The sequence below is a fragment of the Oculina patagonica genome, chromosome 12, assembly GCF_052425735.1.
Source record: "Oculina patagonica isolate OP01 chromosome 12, crgOcupat, whole genome shotgun sequence".
Taxonomy (NCBI): Eukaryota; Metazoa; Cnidaria; class Anthozoa; order Scleractinia; family Oculinidae; genus Oculina; species Oculina patagonica.
Genome location: NC_135769.1, coordinates 29,375,124 through 29,394,794, shown reverse-complemented (window position 1 = coordinate 29,394,794; position 19,671 = coordinate 29,375,124). Strand labels below are relative to the sequence as shown.

The 19,671-nt window shown below is 38.5% G+C and overlaps 3 protein-coding genes across 3 annotated transcripts in view; all 3 read right to left on the bottom strand.

Annotated features, from left to right (window-relative positions):
* The window catches only part of LOC144634050 (pyroglutamylated RF-amide peptide receptor-like), a 50,637-nt gene that overhangs the window by 21,947 nt on the left and 9,019 nt on the right, over nt 1-19,671 (bottom strand). The window lies entirely within an intron of this gene.
* LOC144633141 (uncharacterized) lies at nt 4,253-8,704 on the bottom strand. Its single transcript, XM_078491941.1, has 3 exons — nt 8,408-8,704; nt 6,231-8,220; nt 4,253-5,944 (listed from the first exon to the last, which is right to left on the bottom strand). Exons 1-3 carry the CDS (start codon nt 8,637-8,639, stop codon nt 5,512-5,514), a joined length of 2,655 nt encoding a protein of 884 aa, XP_078348067.1. The 5' UTR covers nt 8,640-8,704; the 3' UTR covers nt 4,253-5,511.
* On the bottom strand, nt 16,619-19,546 carry LOC144632212 (pyroglutamylated RF-amide peptide receptor-like). The gene is made up of 4 exons (XM_078490806.1): nt 19,440-19,546; nt 18,536-18,803; nt 17,841-18,101; nt 16,619-16,972 (listed from the first exon to the last, which is right to left on the bottom strand). The coding sequence occupies exons 1-4, from the start codon at nt 19,544-19,546 to the stop codon at nt 16,619-16,621; spliced, it is 990 nt and encodes a 329-aa protein (XP_078346932.1).

The window sequence follows — 19,671 nt, the reverse complement described above, 5'->3', positions numbered from 1 at the left end:
AGGTTCGAGTTACTGAGGGTTCGAGTTATCGGGATTTAACTGTACGTCTTTTGGTATTTCTTGGAGCTCTGTTTAAGCAAAATGGAGCTGCACAAACAGACATTTTGACAAACAAAAGCCACTACAAAGAAACAAGGAGTTTGAAGTAATTAAAATTTTCCCGCTCAAGTTCAGGCTGAGCTCTTTGACGTCACGCATACATTAACAGCTCCAAGATGGCGGCGTTCAGTTGTCGAGTTTTGGGCTACTTCAGAAAAGGATTTCGTAGGGTTTAAGCGCTCGTTAGAAGCTGAAATTTTGGTGAATAACATATCTTTGCATAAACTTTTTATTGGCGTAAAAAAAATTAATGGCCATTCTGGAGTGAACTTCTCCTTTAATGGAACGGCGCGATTTCCTACATTAAGTGAACAAATTTCCTGTCTTGGGGCGTAAACCTTGCAACGGCAAAAAATATCACCTCTAAGACGCATCAGGACGTCAAGGCCATCACATCATAGCAAAAGAAGCTTATTTATAATGATAGTCAGTCATTGAAACCGACGTGTGACACGCAAATTTTGAGGGAGTTTAGTTGCGCTGATAATTGTTTTTTTTTTTCAATTCAAGTTATACATACTGTGTGAAAATTTGTTCAAGTCTGAAATATAGCAATTTCGCGAAAAAAAATTCCCACGAAATTGCCATATTTCAGACTTGAACAAATTTTCACACAGTATGTATAACTGGAATTCGAGAAGTTTTAAAGTGGGAACAATTACAGTGCGACGCGCCTTACCGTGGCCACCCAACAAACTTTTTTACAAGTGTCATCTTGTAATATTTTACGTTTTCACTAGATTTTGTTGATAAATATGATATAACAAGTATCTATTTGATCGTATTCCACTTTGCAATGAGTCGTGTTCGTCAAACAAATAATGATATTACGAGAGCACACTTGTAAAAAAGTTTGTTGGGTGGCCACGGTAAGGCGCGTTGCACTGTAAGGCAGTCCGAGTTAACAAAGTACTTGGATGTTTTAATATTCAAGTACTTTAATGAAATGTTTATTATATCATGAGCGTGGGACATACACAAAACCTGACTCCCCGATGGGAATCGATTCAAACCCATTGTGTCCCAGATACCGGTTGGGCGCTCTAACCTACTTAATGGCCCAGCTAAAGATTCTTCCAAATAACTCATTAATGCGCTTTAATTTTTTTTAAGGAATCGTGGCGATGAAAAGTAAATATTGTTGGAATTAAATGCACTATTCAGAACTCCTTGTCCAATTTCAATTTTTAATCAGTGTTCTCATCCCGTCTCGAAATATAACAGTTTTACTGAAGACAACTTCAACCAAGCCGTTAAATATCTGGTAATAAAAACCCAACTCTGTCAAACCCATTAGAACAGAAAAAATCAGCGGAGAAATCCATCTGTCAAACCCATTAGAATAGAAAAAGTCAGCGAAGAAATCAAACGAGGACAATGAAACTATACTTACCATAAAAAGCTGAAGGAGAAGTTGAAATAATTATTGAAGCTATCCCGGAAAACGCATTATTGATTGTGTGTTCTCAATAAGAACGAAACTTATAAAATAAAAATACGAGTATGATATGGATCAAAACGTAAGCTGTTTCCTTTGCTGACCTAAAATTCGCACAGCCGTTTTAATCTGCTAACACAGCCTTGTGGCTTTAGTCTTAGTCTTTTGCATACATTTTGTGAAACTTCTACAGTTTTATTGTTTTCGATCAATATTATCTGCGTCCAGCTCATATCTCTCTTTTGATCAGCTCATTACAGTTGTTTTTCATTTATTAATTTTTTAAGGGCTGGCAAAACGAGACAACATGTTTCCAGAAACACTCACATCTCACAGCGCACGTAAGTTTCTCCAGTGTTTCCAATTTTTGCCATACGTGAAGCATTGTTTACACCGTCAATTTTGTCTCCAAAAAGCAAAATTTGCTTCTGCTAAACGGCAGAAACGTTCCGTGTTTCCGAGTGGCATGGAAGCATGGCAAAACGAGGAAACATTAATAAAAACATGTTTCTGGAAACATGTTTCGTCGTCTTGCCAGGCCTTACATTATGTGAACCATCCACCGTTGTATTGTTTTCTATCCAGAAAATAGCGGTAAAGATGAAAATTTTCAAGAGAAACACGACTCTCAAATTTAAAATTTTCTGTTTAAGTTATTCATTACCTTTAATTATTACCATTATTATTGTAATTATCTTCACTATTTTTATTCTTCTGCACACCCTGTTTAAGTCACACTGATTAAGGCAGATAAATCTGCCGGATTGTGCTTGCAAAACTGAAGATCGTTGTGTTAGCTCGTGTTTTACTTGGAATTTATGTTTTCGATCTACATTGTCTGCGTCCAGGCTCAAGTGCCTGTTTTGATCAGTTCATTACCGCTGCTTTTTATTTATTCCTCGTTAATTAAGATAGTAAACCAGCTTTAGTCTCATTAAGAAATGCAATTTTAAATTGTCTGTATACATTAATTTTCTGGACGGTGGAGACAAGGAGGCGACTGAAACTTCAGGCTAAAGAGTAATAATTCATTTCAGACAAAAACTTCCCCCACAGGAAGATGCGATAAGAAAAATGCGGGACGCACAAAACTTATATTTGGCAGAGTTAATAGAGGGAGACTGGTTATGAAAATCGGCACACTTCAAAAGATTAAAACAATAGGGGCGCTCTGAGGTTGAAGGTACCAGTCACGTGATCGCGAAGGTGCACACATTCAAACCAATATGGCGGATGAATTGGAAGAACTCTTCCTATGGGAAGATGATTTGGACGTTATTCTAGACATTTTAGAAGGTGATGAAGCAGTGGAGCAGCAGTTTGTAGCAACAGCTAATAATGTAAGTTCTAACTGTGATAATTTACGATTCTAATTTCTTGCTACCGACCTAAACGTTCGCTTGTTACCGAGAACTTCGAGTTCGCAGCACTCGAGTCAAAAACACAAAGCAAACGGTAAAATTTAGCTTCAATTCGCATCTCTAATCCTTTACATATACCTCAGAAAACAGATCAGTGTTTCTTTAGATGCTAAGAACGTGTTTTTAACTGAATAGCTCTTGTAAGATGAAAAAACTACCTTGAATATCTTGTTGGAAACCGCCATGAATTCATAGTTTCAAATCGAATTTTAGCTGGTTTTAGTCATATGTTGTTGCGTGAATCATCATTTGTTTTTATTCTGTTGTAGGTCCAGCAACAAGAAATCATCTGCAAAGACTGTGGGAAAAAATATAAAACCAAAGGAGGTTATGAACGACACAGAATTTCGAAACACAGCAGTCTTCATGAAGGATCTAGTCAGCCTTTGAGTGCCAGCATTCTTGCTGAAGTAGTGGCTTCTGCGATCAGGAAAATAAATGCAGCTGAAGTGTTTACAAAGAGCTTGAGGAGTGAACTAAGGAACTATTCCTTTCAACAGCCAGAGGAAGGAAGTCTTGAATTCGCTACCATAAAATCGATCTATGATGGGTTCTTAAAGAAGGGAGATCTGGAGAAATTTTATCAGAAATATTATTCTACAGTTCCTGTGAAGTCAACACAGTGTTTCAGCGGATTATCAAGGAATGCTGCCACACTGTTGTCAACAAAAGTTGCAGATTGTCTAATTGCACACAGTAAACAAAACAAAAACTCTGGTGACAATAGCCCCACCACTACAGTACTATCTGAGAGGGAAAAGGCTGGCTTACAATACCTAGGAGGTTATGTCTTCCATAATTTGTACAAAAAACATGCAAGAATCCACACAGTGGAGAGCCAGCAAGCTATGGCAATACTTAAAGCTGGCAAACTTGATGGTAACAATGACTCAAGACAAAAGCTGATTTCAAGTTTGAACCGTGGCGGGCTATGGTCACTTACAGAACCAGCACAGAAAATATTTTTGAGCGCAGAACATTACTTCCGCCAGCTTTCTCCAAAAGTGGCTTCTCAAGGAATTGACATAGTCACAATAACTCTTAAGGCTACTAGTGACAATGATGTTCTTTCTCACTATGGATTGATTGTAACTGATGCAGAAATCAAGCCCGCTGGTCATGTGATCAAGGATGTATTGTATGGCATTATGACTCTATATGTACGGGTTCGATCATTCTCCTTTGCAAAGGATGTGATTGAAAATTACAAGATCAGAATTAAGCAAACAAAGAGGAAGTCTCTTCGCAAGGACATTAGTCCGAGTTGCCAAGAAAATAAACAAGGGAGGCAAAATTAACACTCTCCATTTATATTTATTTTGCTTTCGTGAACAGCACACAGCAATTAAGTCATTTACGACATTTTTTTCAACTTGGTTTCAAATGTTTAGTTCCAAACAATGTGCTACATTGACAATACTCAAGGCATACACTGTATGTAGAACTTGCAAAGAAGATCATAGCTTGTTTGATTGGAATACGAAGAATTATTTATGGAAAACTACTAGTGAATAACCCACAACATTTATGCAAAGGTTTTTTACCTGTTATAAAGTTCTGCCACACTTAGCAATAAAAAATGATAAAGCCAACACTGTTCAGAATAGAAATACTGTACTTGATTTAATGCCTGTACTTAAATTTCCTGTCTCTGTAAAAAACGTATGAACCATAATATATTTCTAAAACATGATATAGTCACTGATTGATTGTAAAAAAGTAATGCTTAACAGTTGATACAGGCATCTGTGGTCTGCTTGGCAATAGTATTTTTAATTTAGACTGCAAAACAAACTTCCTCTTACTCATTAGAATCTTCATTTTAGCCTGGTTTTCACTAGCGAAGCAAGCACAAGCGCAAGGATCCCAGCTCATATTTCACTGTGAAAACAGCTTCGATGCAAGCAAAAACCACAACCGCCTTGAAATTTGCGTCTATGCTTGTGCTTGCGTCGCTGGTGGAAACCAGGCTTTAGAGAAAGAAAGTTAAGATCTATGCCAATCAGGAATCTTTTGTTTATCCTCATACCATTGATTTAATTACAAGATGAGGCTCCTTGTTATGTGATTCTACTGTTAATCTTCTATAGCCAAAATCAGACACATGGAATATTTTTGTAATTTTATGGCATTCTACACTGTACTAAACAAATTTTCAAGTTTTGAGACAAACTATTCCCTATGCTGTATGCCATCTTATGTATACAGAAGCCAGGCTGCAACCTTATTGGCTCTGACAAAATAAGCATTGCAAAAAAAAAAAAAAATTACAATACCCCCCCCCCCCTACAGAGGTTTTTCAGATTTAGTCACTCAACCTTAATCTTAAGCCAACCCTGACAATCCTAGAATTCCAGTGAAATTTCTGACAAGCAATACAAAATTCTTTCCTGCCTAAAGACAGTAGCATAGGCTTTATCCATCTTATAATTCCATCCATGTACAGTTCAAAAGGACCTGCCCTGAAATTCCAGATGTCCTCAACAGGGTGGTTTATTTTTTGGTGATTGCTTAATTTAGCTAAGTGACTAATAAGGCTAGTGTCCAGAATTTTTACAGTTTGAGTTTCTTTCGGCATGGCAATTTCTCATCGGTCACCTGTTCCCAAGCTCTCTTCCTGTCTTTCCTTCCTTTGGTGTTGCCGCTTTGACAGGAAATGGATCTCTCTATCCTGATAGTGTTACTATTATAGCCGAACTGGCGAATGTCCGGATTGTCACTCCTCCTTCCCAGTTGGCGCTGCTTACCAAAGTACTCTTCCACTGGGTCCTGACAGAAACGCTCTGTCAGGACAAACTCCATTCCCTCCTCCAGTAGGAACTTCACTACCTCAGTGACTGAATGGACGGTGATCTTGAATCCCTCGTAGGTCTGCCAGGATAGGAACATCTTAGCCCTTGCATTTTGGGTGAAGTTGCCTGGTCTGTTCTCTGTACTGTCTTTCCACTGTTGCAAGTATTGAAGGAATTCCTCCAAGAACTTAAACCTGTAACAAAATTTTGATACTTGTTATGCTAAATTTGTGGATATGTCAGAATATAAAATGAGTATTCAGTCTATTATTTAAATTGAAAGGAAATTCCATTAACATACTTAAAACAATATATCACAAATTAATTAGTTGGAATAATTTGAGTGATAAGCTATTAATTATTTTATTTATTTGTCATAGATTATTGTCATTATTAATAAAAAAATTCCATCCCTTTGTGCACTGATTCCGTCAGCCACATTTTATTACTTCTAAACCTTTCGAGAAATAGAAAGCATACACCTCTTCATCTGAAGAGGTGTATGGAGCTAGGAATGGCTTGCGCTTCACCACATGCTCAGACGTACTTCGGACGTTGAGGCAATCAAAAAAGCCATCTACCATCTCACAGAGTTTGGCTGTGGCAGAAGCCTCTGGTGGACCAAATTCCTTAAGTACATTTGCCACAGATGCACTCAACACCTGGGCCGCAAGATTCACCCGCATCACTGAATATGCATTCAGGTTGATGTGTTCATATGTCAGTCTGGGTAGCAATTTAAGCCCATTGTCTACATCCTCGTAATACAGTGCAGTGATGTGTTGCCACAACACATATTTACCATCGTTCCACATGTATCTTGTACACTTTCCTGAGCCTGAGCTTTTCAGACAGTTTCTAGTGGTCTTAATAAGGTGTGGTGCATCTGACAAAAAGTAGATGTATCGATGAGGTGCGTACAAATTGACTGTCCGATAGCATACATCACTGTCAGCATCCCCATCAAGATCGCTGTGCAAACGGTAGAAGCGCCTGTTTGGAGAAGCACCATCTGAAGTTGTGGCGATGACCCACAGATTGCATGTTGTTTCTAGAACACAAACAGCCTCCCAGAAAATGGGCATCAATTGAGCAGCAGTTATTCCTGTAGTTGCGAAGTGTGTTAAACCAAACTTGAGTTCCGTGCAGACGCCACGGACAAGAAATGCTAAAGCATGTGATGCAGCAGCATCAACTTTCTCTAGTACTCCGAAGTTCAGGTCAGGGTCCCCGAGGTCTGTAAATCCGATCAGTTCTCCTGTTGTTTTGTCCAGGACAAGATTAGCCATAACTTTCATTTCATCAAACAAAAGAACAACGTATCGCTGGACATCAAAGTAATGCTCAGTCTCTGCTTTGAGAACGTCCAGCACTTCCTTTTGGAAACCCCTCTTAGGCTTTATGGCATTACGGTAGTCCTTCAGTCGCCTTTGGCTTGGAAGAACCAACACTCCACTATTCCTGAGTTCCTCATAGCACGACGGTGACTTTGATGCAAGGGATAAACAAAATCTTATTATCATCGGGTGATAGCGCACTCCTGTTTTGGATCTTGAAAACAGTCTCTTTTGTTCCTGCCAGAAGAGGTTCATGAAAGGGGTTACTTTAGTACCAGCTGAATCAAGAATCTGGGTAAAATCATCATTTAGTTCTTGATCAATTTCCACACTTGACTTCAGTAACTCGGCACGCATTTCGTTAAGCTGTTGTTCCAGCTGTGCACACTTCAATCGCTGTCCTTGTAAAGTAAGCTTTATTCGTTCTGGATCAGTTTTGGACACAGGAGCATTAACATGGGCTGGCTTCATTGTTCTACTCTCCTTTGCTTTCCTTGCTTTTTCTGTGTACACATTAAACTCCTGACATGCAGGGCAAACTCCATCAGCTTCATTAAAAAGCAAACACTCCTTCACTCTCCAAAAGCCCTTGTGTGGAAATGGCTGCTGCTCTTCTTCTTCTTCCTCCAAACAGTCATGATTGACAGGGACTACATGATGGTATAACTTGCTCGTCAGTTCCACAGGATTGACTCCAGGGCAAAGCTTAAAGTTTCCCAGATCCTTTATCAAATTTGATAGAGTCACATTGGACATTGTGCGGCGATATTTCAGATATAGGGGATGATCATCAACCAGATATGATCCAAACACTTTTACAGTAAAACCAAGGCTGTCGTCTACCATAATTTCGACCTCAGGAAGCAAATATGGCTCCACCATTTTCTTAGAAAGAACTCTGTCCTCTAACAGCTTGACACACCAATCACCAATAGATTTCAAAGTCTTCGTACGATCGCAGAACTCAACGAAGGACTTATAACAACCACCATGCGATTCTGGCTCCACATCCTTCACAACCACTCGAGCAGGACGCGGTTCTTGAGGCTTGCTTTCGTGACTTCTACGAGGCATGTTGACCGTCGGCAAAGCTCCGAATCGTAGCTTCTTCCTCGTCACTTTTGCAGAGAGAACTACAAAGACAGATAAAAATGTAATAATTACTAAATAGGCAAGAAATACAAACGCTACAGCTCGCATCCAGAATTTTAAAACAATAAACACAACTACACGATTTGTGCGTGGTTTCTTGTTGCGAGTGTGCGAAAACAAATACTGCATCTAAAGCAAAAGTTTGCGAAAAAATACATCAATACTTACATATTTCAATATCCTCAGGTTTGAAGTGTTTCTCACAAGTGTGAACTTTGTCGTTTTCGATCTGCTCTCGAAAATCCCGGTCGATTTGGCGAGCTTTCGTTAGTTCTCCAAGCCATTCGTTTCGCCATTTTTGATGAGCGTCGTCTTTCGCGACAGGCAGCTTGAAAATGCCTAATCCCTTCGTTCGTCTGCACGATCCACAGCCAAAAACGGAGCAGTTAACCCCGGGCATCCCTTATAGACCCTATTCACGTAATATTTCTGATAGATTATTCTTAGATCACCGGTAAAGCAAGAATAAAGTCGCACAATCACGATGGAAAACTACTCGCTGCACGCCATCTTGAAATTCTGTGCACCTTCGCGATCACGTGACATGCCATAAATCAAAACAAAGAGTTCGTCTTTTGATGTGTGCCGATTTTCTTAACCAGTCTCCCTCTATTAACTCTGTATTTTGTGATCAAAATCTTTACAAATATCGTTCTTCTCTTTTCCTCTATTTGCCATTTTGCCTAAAATAAAGAAAAAACAAAAAGAATCGTTTCGTCTATTTGTTTTGAGTCCCCCCGTTGATCTTTGCACATTTACATTCATGTGACTCATAACACGTTTCTTTTCTGTGGCCTACGCATACAGTTGCATTGTCAGATCATCTCTTCAAGCTTAAATTGGTGTGAAAAGAGGGTAATATGTCTTGAGACTAAGAGCTGCTGCACGCAGCAGCACGACAAGGCAAACACGATTTTGGGCCTTCTTTTGTCCTTCAGATGTGTGGAAACAAGGGTATTTTCAACATCACTGAATTTTGGAAAAAATTTTCAAACACAAAGCCTCTAACAGTAGCAGAAAACGTAGAAGAAAAACTGCATAAAAAGGTCTCATGGGAGGGAAAACAAACACGTGCAATACAGACTTGTAGATTAGCTCTATATCATTTCACCAATGCTGTGCTGTGGACGATGCAATGCCCAAAATGTACAAGCAATGGTTTTGTGGGTGAGACATGCACAATAATGTCCTGGAATGAAAGGCGTGGTTCAAGTTCAGTCCACTTAGACTGTCCGAGGTCACTCGCTGTCACTCCCTTTGAGAATGAGTGACCTTGAATCATCTGCATGAGGATTCCGTAAAGGCCTTCCCCCAATTCTCTAACACGGTTTCCCTCTCTATTAAATCTCTCTTCCAAGATGGTCAATCACGTCAATTTTCGAACAAGGTTTTTAAGGTACTCATCGACCCCATTTACTTATTATTGTTGCTATTTTGTGAAAATGTGTTGCAAACAGCACAAATAGTTTAAAAGTCCATTTTATGTTTTGTTTGGAAGGGCTACAGCTTCCCCTGGAGCCTCCGCCTTTGCGGTAAGCATCAATTGACGATAACATGTAATGACAGGAGAATAATACAAACAGATGCTAAGCAGACAAGTACAGATAGAGGATAATAAATGATGGCGGGAAGATATTATTTTCGTTTTTAAATAGTTGTAGTCGGGCACATCTCTTGGGAAATATCCCTTTTGAGCGGTGCGCATTTGTTGCCCAGTAATTTATGTTTTTAAGCAAACATGAATCTTAAATGTATTTCTCTGAACATCAGAGGTATAAATAGGTCGATCAAACGAAGAAATTTATTTCGTTTGGCTCTATAACGGTAAATATGACGTAATTTTCTTACAAGAAACCTATAGCGACGACAAAATTGAAAACATATGGCGCGCGGAATGGGGTGGTGACGTTTTCTACTCCCATGGTTCAAAACACAGCAGAGGCGTGATGTTGTTAATCAAACCGACTTTCAAAATTGAAAACCCTGACATTATCCGAGACAAAAAAGGGAGGTTTCTTCTCGTTCGGGCTTCGCTACAAGATGAAGGATTTTGTTTTGTCAACATTTACGCTCCAAATGATCCAAGTCTCCAAAAAACTTTTTTCAATGAATTGCCTAACAAATTGCGACCCTACTCTAACGACAATATCATCCTTGGTGGCGATTTCAACTGCCCGCATAAGCTATAGGATAAGTGGAGTTTTTTCTAAATTAAAAGCCAATATCCTACCACTAAAGTCTTTTCTTTACTACTCTGTTTACTACTTTGGTTGTTGGATCGCAACACATGGGTAACCAGGCTTTTATTCAACCGAGAAGACCTGGATGCTAAACTAATTTGCATTTGGTGTTACGGCGAATAATAAAAACACTGGGTAGGAAAAACTTTTACTGTTGCTAGGAGATTTTGGTTTTTGGCCAATCACTAAACCGAACAAACAATGGGTATTGTTTTTTAATTTCGTGTTGAGCTCGTAAGATCAACGAGCACTCTCAATCCCCTAGTGAGGTATGAAAAAGGCGACAAACTTGAGCCTTTCCCCACATGGACGAAGAAAGGTTTGGCAACCGGAAATGAATTTTGGTTTATTTTGGAGGTGTTCGCAACTCAACGGTGGAAAAAAAATGTAAATTTCGGATAGTTTTGTGGTCGTTGTCGTTATTTTTGAAGGCTTTTGCTATGGAGTAAGCTGGAGTTGTCTTAAATTGCCTAAACAAGCAACGAGTGACTTTTTACCGGTGCAGCATGAACGGGAAAACACAGGCGTTGAACTCTATGCGTGTGTTTGTGTGGTCACAACTTACAAATATGAATATTCAAATTTATTCACTAATTGTTGTTGTGAATATTTAAGCTTCGAAAAATCGGCTTTTACGACTGAGTTTTTGAAATAAAATAAATAAGAAAAATTTCCGCAAAGGGTGAGTTAGTTTTTATGCAGGTTTTTTGACGAATTTAAGCTTGTAAGAGCGCTTCTTTGTTTAACGTTTTCGACTCGTAAATATAATACAATTATTTACACGCGGCGTGCAATTTATTATCGTCGGAGAATCCACTACTGTTTCTGGAATGTAGCCGGTAAAACTTTATTTTCTCCACTCACTACTTCTCTTAACATTAGAACGTCAGATTATGAAAGTAAAATAAAGAAAAGTAGTAAGAGCGGGCGAGCCCGTATTATTTCAATTTGTTTCAAAGGTGATGTTAATAGTTCTTAACTCCAATTCATAGTCGCAAAATTCAACCATTTAATTAAACAAGACTCCAACGACTTCGGATAAATCCATGTTCACCTCATCCCACTCCCTGTGTGAATGACTGGTTTCCTTTGTATATCCCCCAGGTGGGCCACCTTTACATTCCTTATAAGGAAAATGGCCACCTTTGGATCTTACGAGCTTCACACGAAAGAAGGGATTATCTTCCTACCCATAGTATTATACACATAGTCCCAAATGCAAATTAGCTTAGCTGTCCACATGTAGGTACACCTACCCCCAAAGGTATGAAATGGTGCTTTTTTTCGGGGAGTGGCTAGGGGCACTCCAAATGCAAATTAGTTTAGCATCCAGGTCTTCTCGGTTGAATAAAAGCCTGGTTACCCATAAATTGTGATCGAACAACGAAAGAAGTAAACAGAGTAGTAAAGAAAAGACTTTAGTGGTAAGATATTAGCTTTTAACTTAAAAAACTCCACTTATCCTATAGCTCATGCTGCCCGCTTGAAAGTGTTGATCAGACGGGAGGAAAAGATACAAACAACCGAAGAAGCGTTATTGACAGCATAAACGACCTTCGCAACACTTTGGGTCTCGTTGACATTTGGCGATTTCATCATCCCTCCTCCCAACGTTTCACGTGGAGCAACAGTTCTGGCAAAATACAATGCCGCCTAGATTACTGGCTTGTGTCTAAACACCTAGTGCCGCGCACATGCAAAACGGAGGTTAAAGCATATCATGATTCCGATCATTCCCCAATCTATGTCGAAATTCAGTACGAAAATCCACAGAAAAACTTGGTCCAGGATTTTGGAAATTCAACAATTCCCTCCTTGAAAATGAAGAATTTGTCTTAAACCTGAAATTCTTTCTAATTCACGCAAAAGAAAAGCATAGTTACACTGATGACAAAAGACTTTATTGGGAAATGATTAAAATGGAAATCAGGGATTTCTGTATACGATTTGCAAAACGCCTTAGCAAAAACAGAAAGACCAAAGAAATGGACCTACTTCGAAAATTAAACGAACTGAATGTTCTTCTCGGTAAAAACCCCAACGATATGAATTTAACAACTGAAGCGAGAAGCGTTAAATTGGAACTGAAAAACTTATCTGAACGCAAAACAAAAGGTGCTATAATTAGGAGCAGAGTAAGGTGGTACGAGCACGGTGAAAGGAATAACAAGTACTTCGTCAATTTGGAAAAGCGCTCTCACAATAGGAAACACATTGCTAAATTGAAAAAAGATGAAAATGAGTACCTAGTGGAACCAAACAAAATTCTATTGGAGATGGAACATTTTTTCAAAACGCTGTACACTTCACAATTGCCTGAAGTTAGCACATTTAATGAACCTAGCAAACGCTTCCTAAACCCTGAAATGGTACCCAAACTAAATGCCAAACAGCAAAACATCTGCGAAGGTCTTATTACTGCCGATGAATGTCTGTCTATTCTCAAAACTTTTGCAAAAAAATAAAACCCCCGGTTCCGACGGCCTCACAGCAGAATTTTATTTATGTTTCTGGAATGATGTTGTGGGCCCTTTAATTGACTGCTATAATGATGCCTACCAAAAAGGCGAAATGTCAATCTCACAAAGAAGAGGCGTGATCTCGCTTATACCAAAGAAAAACAAAGATAATTTTCTTCTGAAAAACTGGCGACCAATTTCTTTGTTAAATACAGATTACAAAATTGCAACCAACTGCATTGCAAATCGACTAGAGAAAGTTCTTCCGACTTTAATAAATAGCGATCAAACTGGATACGTAAAAAATCGCTTTATTGGAGAAAATATCCGCTTAATCTCCGATGTTATCGATGTGTACGTGAAACGAAATTTGCCCGGCATGCTTCTATTTATAGATTTCGAAAAAGCTTTTGATTCCCTCGAATGGAAGTTCTTATTCGAGGCTATTGACGCTATGAACTTTGGCCAATGTTCCAGAACTGGATTCACGTCTTTTATTCTAACATCTCCAGCTGCGTACTTAATAATGGTTTTGCATCGAATTTCTTTTCTCTTCATAGAGGAGTCAGGCAAGGGTGTCCCTTATCAGGGCTGCTATTTGTCTTGGCTGTTGAAACGCTGGCCCAATCCATCAGGCAGAATAATAACATATGTGGCCTGAAACTTAATGACACTGAAATAAAACTAACTCTGTATGCTGATGACATCACAGCCTTCATACTTAACGACTCTTCTGCGGACCACTTATTTAACCTCCTAAGTGAATTTGGAGGGTGTTCAGGTCTTAAAATAAACATTTCTAAAACAGAAGGAATGTGGCTTGGCAGCCTTAAACAAAACAAGGGCAAGCGACCCCCCTTTAATATCTCGTGGCCAGAGAAATACGTAATTGCTCTCGGTGTTGCTTTCGCTTATGACCCGGCTGTTAGCTGCAGAATCAATTTCGAAGAAAAAATTGTATCACTGAAAAAAGACTTTAAACCGGTGGTCAGCGAGAAATCTAACTCTTTTAGGAAGGATATGCATTGTCAAGACTCTCGCCATCTCCAAACTAGTCTACAACACATCTGTTCTCTCAGTTTCATCCAACATATGTAAACAAGTCAACGATATTTGCTTCAGGTTCGTATGGAAAATGAAGCCGGATAAAATTAAACGGCACACTCTTATTGGTCCTCTTGATAAAGGTGGTCTTAACATGGTTGACTTTGTTATGATGGGCAAATCTCTTAAGGCTGCGTGGGCAAAGCGATTATGTGAAGCTGGAGATAATAAATGGCTAGCTATCTCTTTGAGATATGAAGCTAAGTGCATGACCACTATAAACACATATTTATTTATTTATTTATTTTATTTAAATGGTGCGCTGCCTTCTCCTTGGCCACAACCCACCTCGGTGGCACATTCCTTTTTGAATGTAACTTTGATATACATGACTTAAATCTGCCTTAAGAATTACCCTCCTTCTACAAAGAAATACTTTCGGCCTGGCAGGAGATACACTCTACAGACCCCTCATCTGCTGATGAATACGGGAATGAAATCATTTTGAACAACCGATTTATTAGAATAGATGGAAAACCGATCTTTTTTCTGACATGGTATCAAAAGGGTGTGATTAAAATACGCGACCTTCTGGAAGATGGTAGGTTCTTCTCCAGAGCCGAATTTCAAAAGAAATATGGTCTAAAAGTGAATTTTTTAAAATATTTCGGCCTCCTCTCTGCAATCCCTAGTGGGTGGAAAAACTCCCTTTTAAATACTCAGCAAATACCCTCCAATAAGGCTGTCAGAGATAACCTAACACCCTCTAATGTCCCTGCCAAAATCGCTCGCGAACTTTTTGTTTTGAAAGCTCTTAAAACCCCAAATATAGAACTAGAACTAGTCGGAAAAAACTTATCCCCGAAAACTATCTACCAATTGCCTTTTAAAGTCACAGTAGAAAACAAACTAAGATGTTTCCAATATAAAATCATTCATGGCATCCTTCCCACAAACAAACGTCTTTTTAAAATGGGACTGAAAACGTCACCTCGCTGCGAGGGCTGCAATTTTCCCGACGAAACTTTAGCTCATCTTTTGTATGAATGCCCCATTACGCAAAATTTTTGGCGTGAAATTTATTTGGTAGAACAAGAAACGATCGGAGAATTGTTCTTTAAACGTGATAGATATTCTGTATGGCTATAAACCAGACTGTACTAAGTTTTACGCCTTAAACCATGTTCTAATCATCGGAAAATATCACATCTTCCAAGCTTGGTTGGATAACAGCCTCCCAAGCTTTAAAATTTTTTATCTCGTTCTCAAAAACAAAATCCTATGTGAAAGCAGAATCGCTTTTAAAAACAACACCTTGTCGAAATTTAGATCAAAATGGACAACATTATGCGCTCTACCGCCTCAAAATGTTTCCACCTAGAATGTGCCACCCGCCTTTTTTCCTACTTTCTTCCTTTTTCCCCCTTGTTTCCGCTAAAAATTGTATTCAAAACATTCTGTTGTAAACAAACTTTGTACTTGTACTTATATGTAGTGCGATTGTGTAATTTTTCTTTGTATTATCAATATTGTATTTTTTTTTGTTCGTTTTCTTTTTTAATAATTAATATTGTAAAGTTTAATTCTCTTCAAAAAAAAAAAAAGAGAAGATATGAATTTTAAGTGGCAAAACTATATCTACATCTACATTTTATTAAGTCGGTAAAAAGTCCTTTCGGATATCACACCAACGTCTAAAAATAAGTAAAATACAATATGTACATATATTAAAACTGAAAAATTCTAAATGTAAAAAATAAAAAATTCTAAAAATTCTAAAAAAATTATATGGGTAAACAACTAAATAAATAAAAATGAATGAGCAAACACGCCGCACATACTTTCTAATCGCTACCTAGGCAATCGCGCAGTCCAGACTGGAAACACGTAAGAGAGTCAGACTCAACAATCGCCGCAGGGAGTGCGTTCCACTCTCTTATGGTCCTCGGAAAATACGAGTAAAAATACGCGTTTTTCGTCGCTCTATATTGTGTATATTTGAAATTTTGGCTGCCGCGAGTTCTGGATTCGTTATGTCTACTAAGATAGGAGTCAACATTTATATCTACAAGGTCGTGACTCATTTTGTATAGTAATCTACAAGCGAGCGAAGCGAACGAGTGAGATGTCGTTTCTAACACGAGAACATAAAATTCATTTCTTTAAGAAAACGTGTAATGTTCTTTTCAATTATTATGAAGACACAATTTAGTGTCGAAAACGCAAACTTTAGATATGTTAACTCTTGCACTTTGGCCGCAGGAATTTCTTAAATATCTCTCGTTTGGTCTACTTTGCAAGAAACGCCTTAGATTGTTTTGAGTATGCGAAGTTTCGTTTTGCATGTTTCTATTTCCCTGCTACGTAGTGAACGATTTTGTTTTGACTTTAGTGAACTTAACTTCCCTATCACACGCCATTTGGCAACGTTGGGTTGCCGTGCAATGGCGCGAAATGACGACAACGATATCTTCAGTGGCGAGAATATGAAAAATACGCCATTACGGTCCAGGATGTAATTTCGTATAAATTCTAACAGTAGTCTATTATTCAGTAAAACACTCTTGACTTTATAATAATAGTAAGTTATATATTATAGACATTGATTTATTAACACTATTATTGAAATGAGCACTTCACTCTGTGGAGCTCGGTCCTGCTGCTTGGGTTGGGTGGGTGGTGTTGTCAGCAAGCTCTATGTCCTGAGTTTGCGACATAGGTTGAACTGTGTGTGCTAAGGAATCAATGCAGCATATCATTTCCTTCATCTTCTCCCGGAATTGCTGGTTCAACAAAGCGTACAAAAACGGGTTGACAGCAGCATTAAACAAAACCATTGTGTCAACAATAGCGATTACGACTGGACTTATGTTAAGGGAAGGATATTGCCTTAGGACGTATTCAACTGACTCTGCTCCCCAACATATTCCAAATATGGCAGTGACTGCTAGGACCATTAAGGTAACACGCTTTCGCACCCTCATGATACCCTGTGTATAGAGAGATGCAAAGTCTGATTAATAAATCGTATTTCGGTTCATATTGTGTATATGCAGCTGTGAAAATTTACAAATTTATTGTTCTTACCACGGGTAAATATTACGATTATCCCAATGAGGCTCTATTTGAACTGAACTTTAAAACTGTTTATAAAATTTTAAGTGTTGATGGTAACTAAAGCACTTTAAAAGTCAATTTTTTTGAAATTATCTTCCAAACTAATGAAATGACCAATCATTTTTAATTGCGTTTTTTAAAACTTGCAATATTCTTCACTTTCTCAGTGAAGTGGAGAAACTTTTATATTATGGAGTTTAAGGTAATTCACGTTAAATAGAACTGCTCATAGATTTCCAACTAAACTTTACCTTAAGGGAACTTAAATTTTGAAATAAAAAAGGGAATCACCATATTCGTTTAGGAGCAGGAAGACCTTGTATAATACCACATAATTTCTTTAATATATATATTTTGTAGAAATAATTTGATCGCTTTTCTCAAACTAAGAGAAAAAATGATAGCTCACCGTACTCGTTTATGAGAAAACGATGATTTATCTCTCTTGCGAGCCAAGCCGCATAGAAAAAAGCGGCCATTTTGTTAATATGCGCGCGCTAATTACGTGTAAAATTCTGCGCAGTAAGGATGCGCAATGCAATAATAGGAAATAACCCTAAGTCAGATTACAAAACTTCTACAATGTAGATTTTTCGCGCGATTTTACGCATCATTTTCTTTTGAGTTGTTACTAGTTTGCACGTCTGCAAACTTTCTCATAGGCATTAAAAAAAAACCAGATGCACGTGACGAGAAGGGACAGAAATTATTGGAAATGATTTCCTCCGGCTACACACTTACCCTCTGTCGTGAGTTGAGTTGATTTTCATCATTACCTTTGAACCACAAAGTGTACACGACTCTGGAGTACAACACAGCCATCAGTGACAAGGGAAGAATTGTCTGTAAAACTAATAGTACCCAACTATCAGCTTTGCCCATCCACTCCTCTAGCCAGGTTTTCACGCATAAGTTGAGGTTTTTCTTCTTCTCAATGTCCGTGAAAAGGAATTCAGGGATATTGAGTATTACGGCAAAGAGCCAACAACCGGGAATAATCACCTGAATGAAATTGTAAATTTGTAAAGCTCGTCAATGATATTGATTCATGAGAATTCGGTTCCAAAAAAGACCAATTTTGGTTGTCCGACAATTTCAGTTTTTCAACAATTAATGTAGGAGCGGAGGTACTGACTAGTATTCGACATGTACTATATAAACCAAATATATCCATGATTGTCAGATTAATTCTGCAGTTGTTTTAGATGCCTATAACTTACATACGAATTTATAAATGCGAACAAACTTGGCCAAGGTAATGTATACAAGGTCCTCAACGAACGAATTGCTACGAAACCCGGTTTTCACGACAAGAAAATATACTAGTGACGTCAGCATGCACCAATGGGAAGCGACTTTCTATGATGTTTTTGATTAGTACGGAATTCAATAAACGTTCTATTTACCAATAACTTTAAATTGTGCCAGCAACATACCTTCAGTTTACGCTTGGTAAGTTTCCATTTGTTACCAAAAGGATACATTACTGCATAATATCGTTCAATGGCGATAACAACCAAAGTGATAATCGAGGAATGTCCTCCAACCCAAGCGACGTTTCCATCTGTCACGAATTTGCATAAAATTGTACCGGTCACGCCGTCAGGCTGGGTAAGAATGAACTTGAAAGATTTTGGGATGATAAACATCTTGAAAATGATATCCGCCGCAGCCAGGCTCACGAGTAGATAATTGATGGGAGTCCTGTGGAATTGAAAAGCGTTTGATAAATACAGATAAAATATCAGAAAAAGGAAGGCTCACGGTTATGTTATGTATGTGCACTGCATGTGAAAGAAACGTCGTTATATGATATATCCCTGAGAATTAAAATGGAAAAGCTGACAATTTATGATACTCAAGCGGTAGGTATGAAAAGTTTGAGTTCCCGGAGCTTATCCTGCTTTTCGAAGCGTTAAGTGTTAATACAAGCAGTTTTTCTCCTCCCCATGGATGTGATGCTAGTCCATCGCAGGGCTATCCCCAGCATTAAATAATTCGCCACAACCCATTTGTTCACCTGGGCAGAGAGCTGCCTTAGAAAGCGACGCAATTGCCCAGGGTTTGGCTTGAGCCCGGAACATTCGTTCAGGAGTCCAGTCCGCTAATCATAAGGCCACTACGCCTTCCACTATTTCAGGAGAATTGCTATTAATTTCAATTGAGAAGCAGGTTATTGATAAGGAAAAATAGCAGCAAGAAGCTTCAATAACGTTACATAAGGTCAAACTAAGGGGACTTGAATAAAAGCTTTTCCGAAGTTACAACAAAGATCCAGTGCAAACGTTATTAACCTCTGGAGATACCATAAAATTGTTACTTCATTCGGTTTTGGTATACCTCATATCTCGATTTCTCTTTATTATCAAACATATTAGAGTGTTTCCCACGATAACTACAGTGGCTAGCATTGAGAGCATCGTTGTTACGGCAACGCCAGCTGACATGATTGAAGAACGTCAATATTGACCTGTATCAAAGCAACATAAGGAGGCGTAATGTTTTAATAGCTCACTATTTCCAACTACTAGTGCAAAAGGGATGAGAAGTAACGGATACGAGACGATAGTTA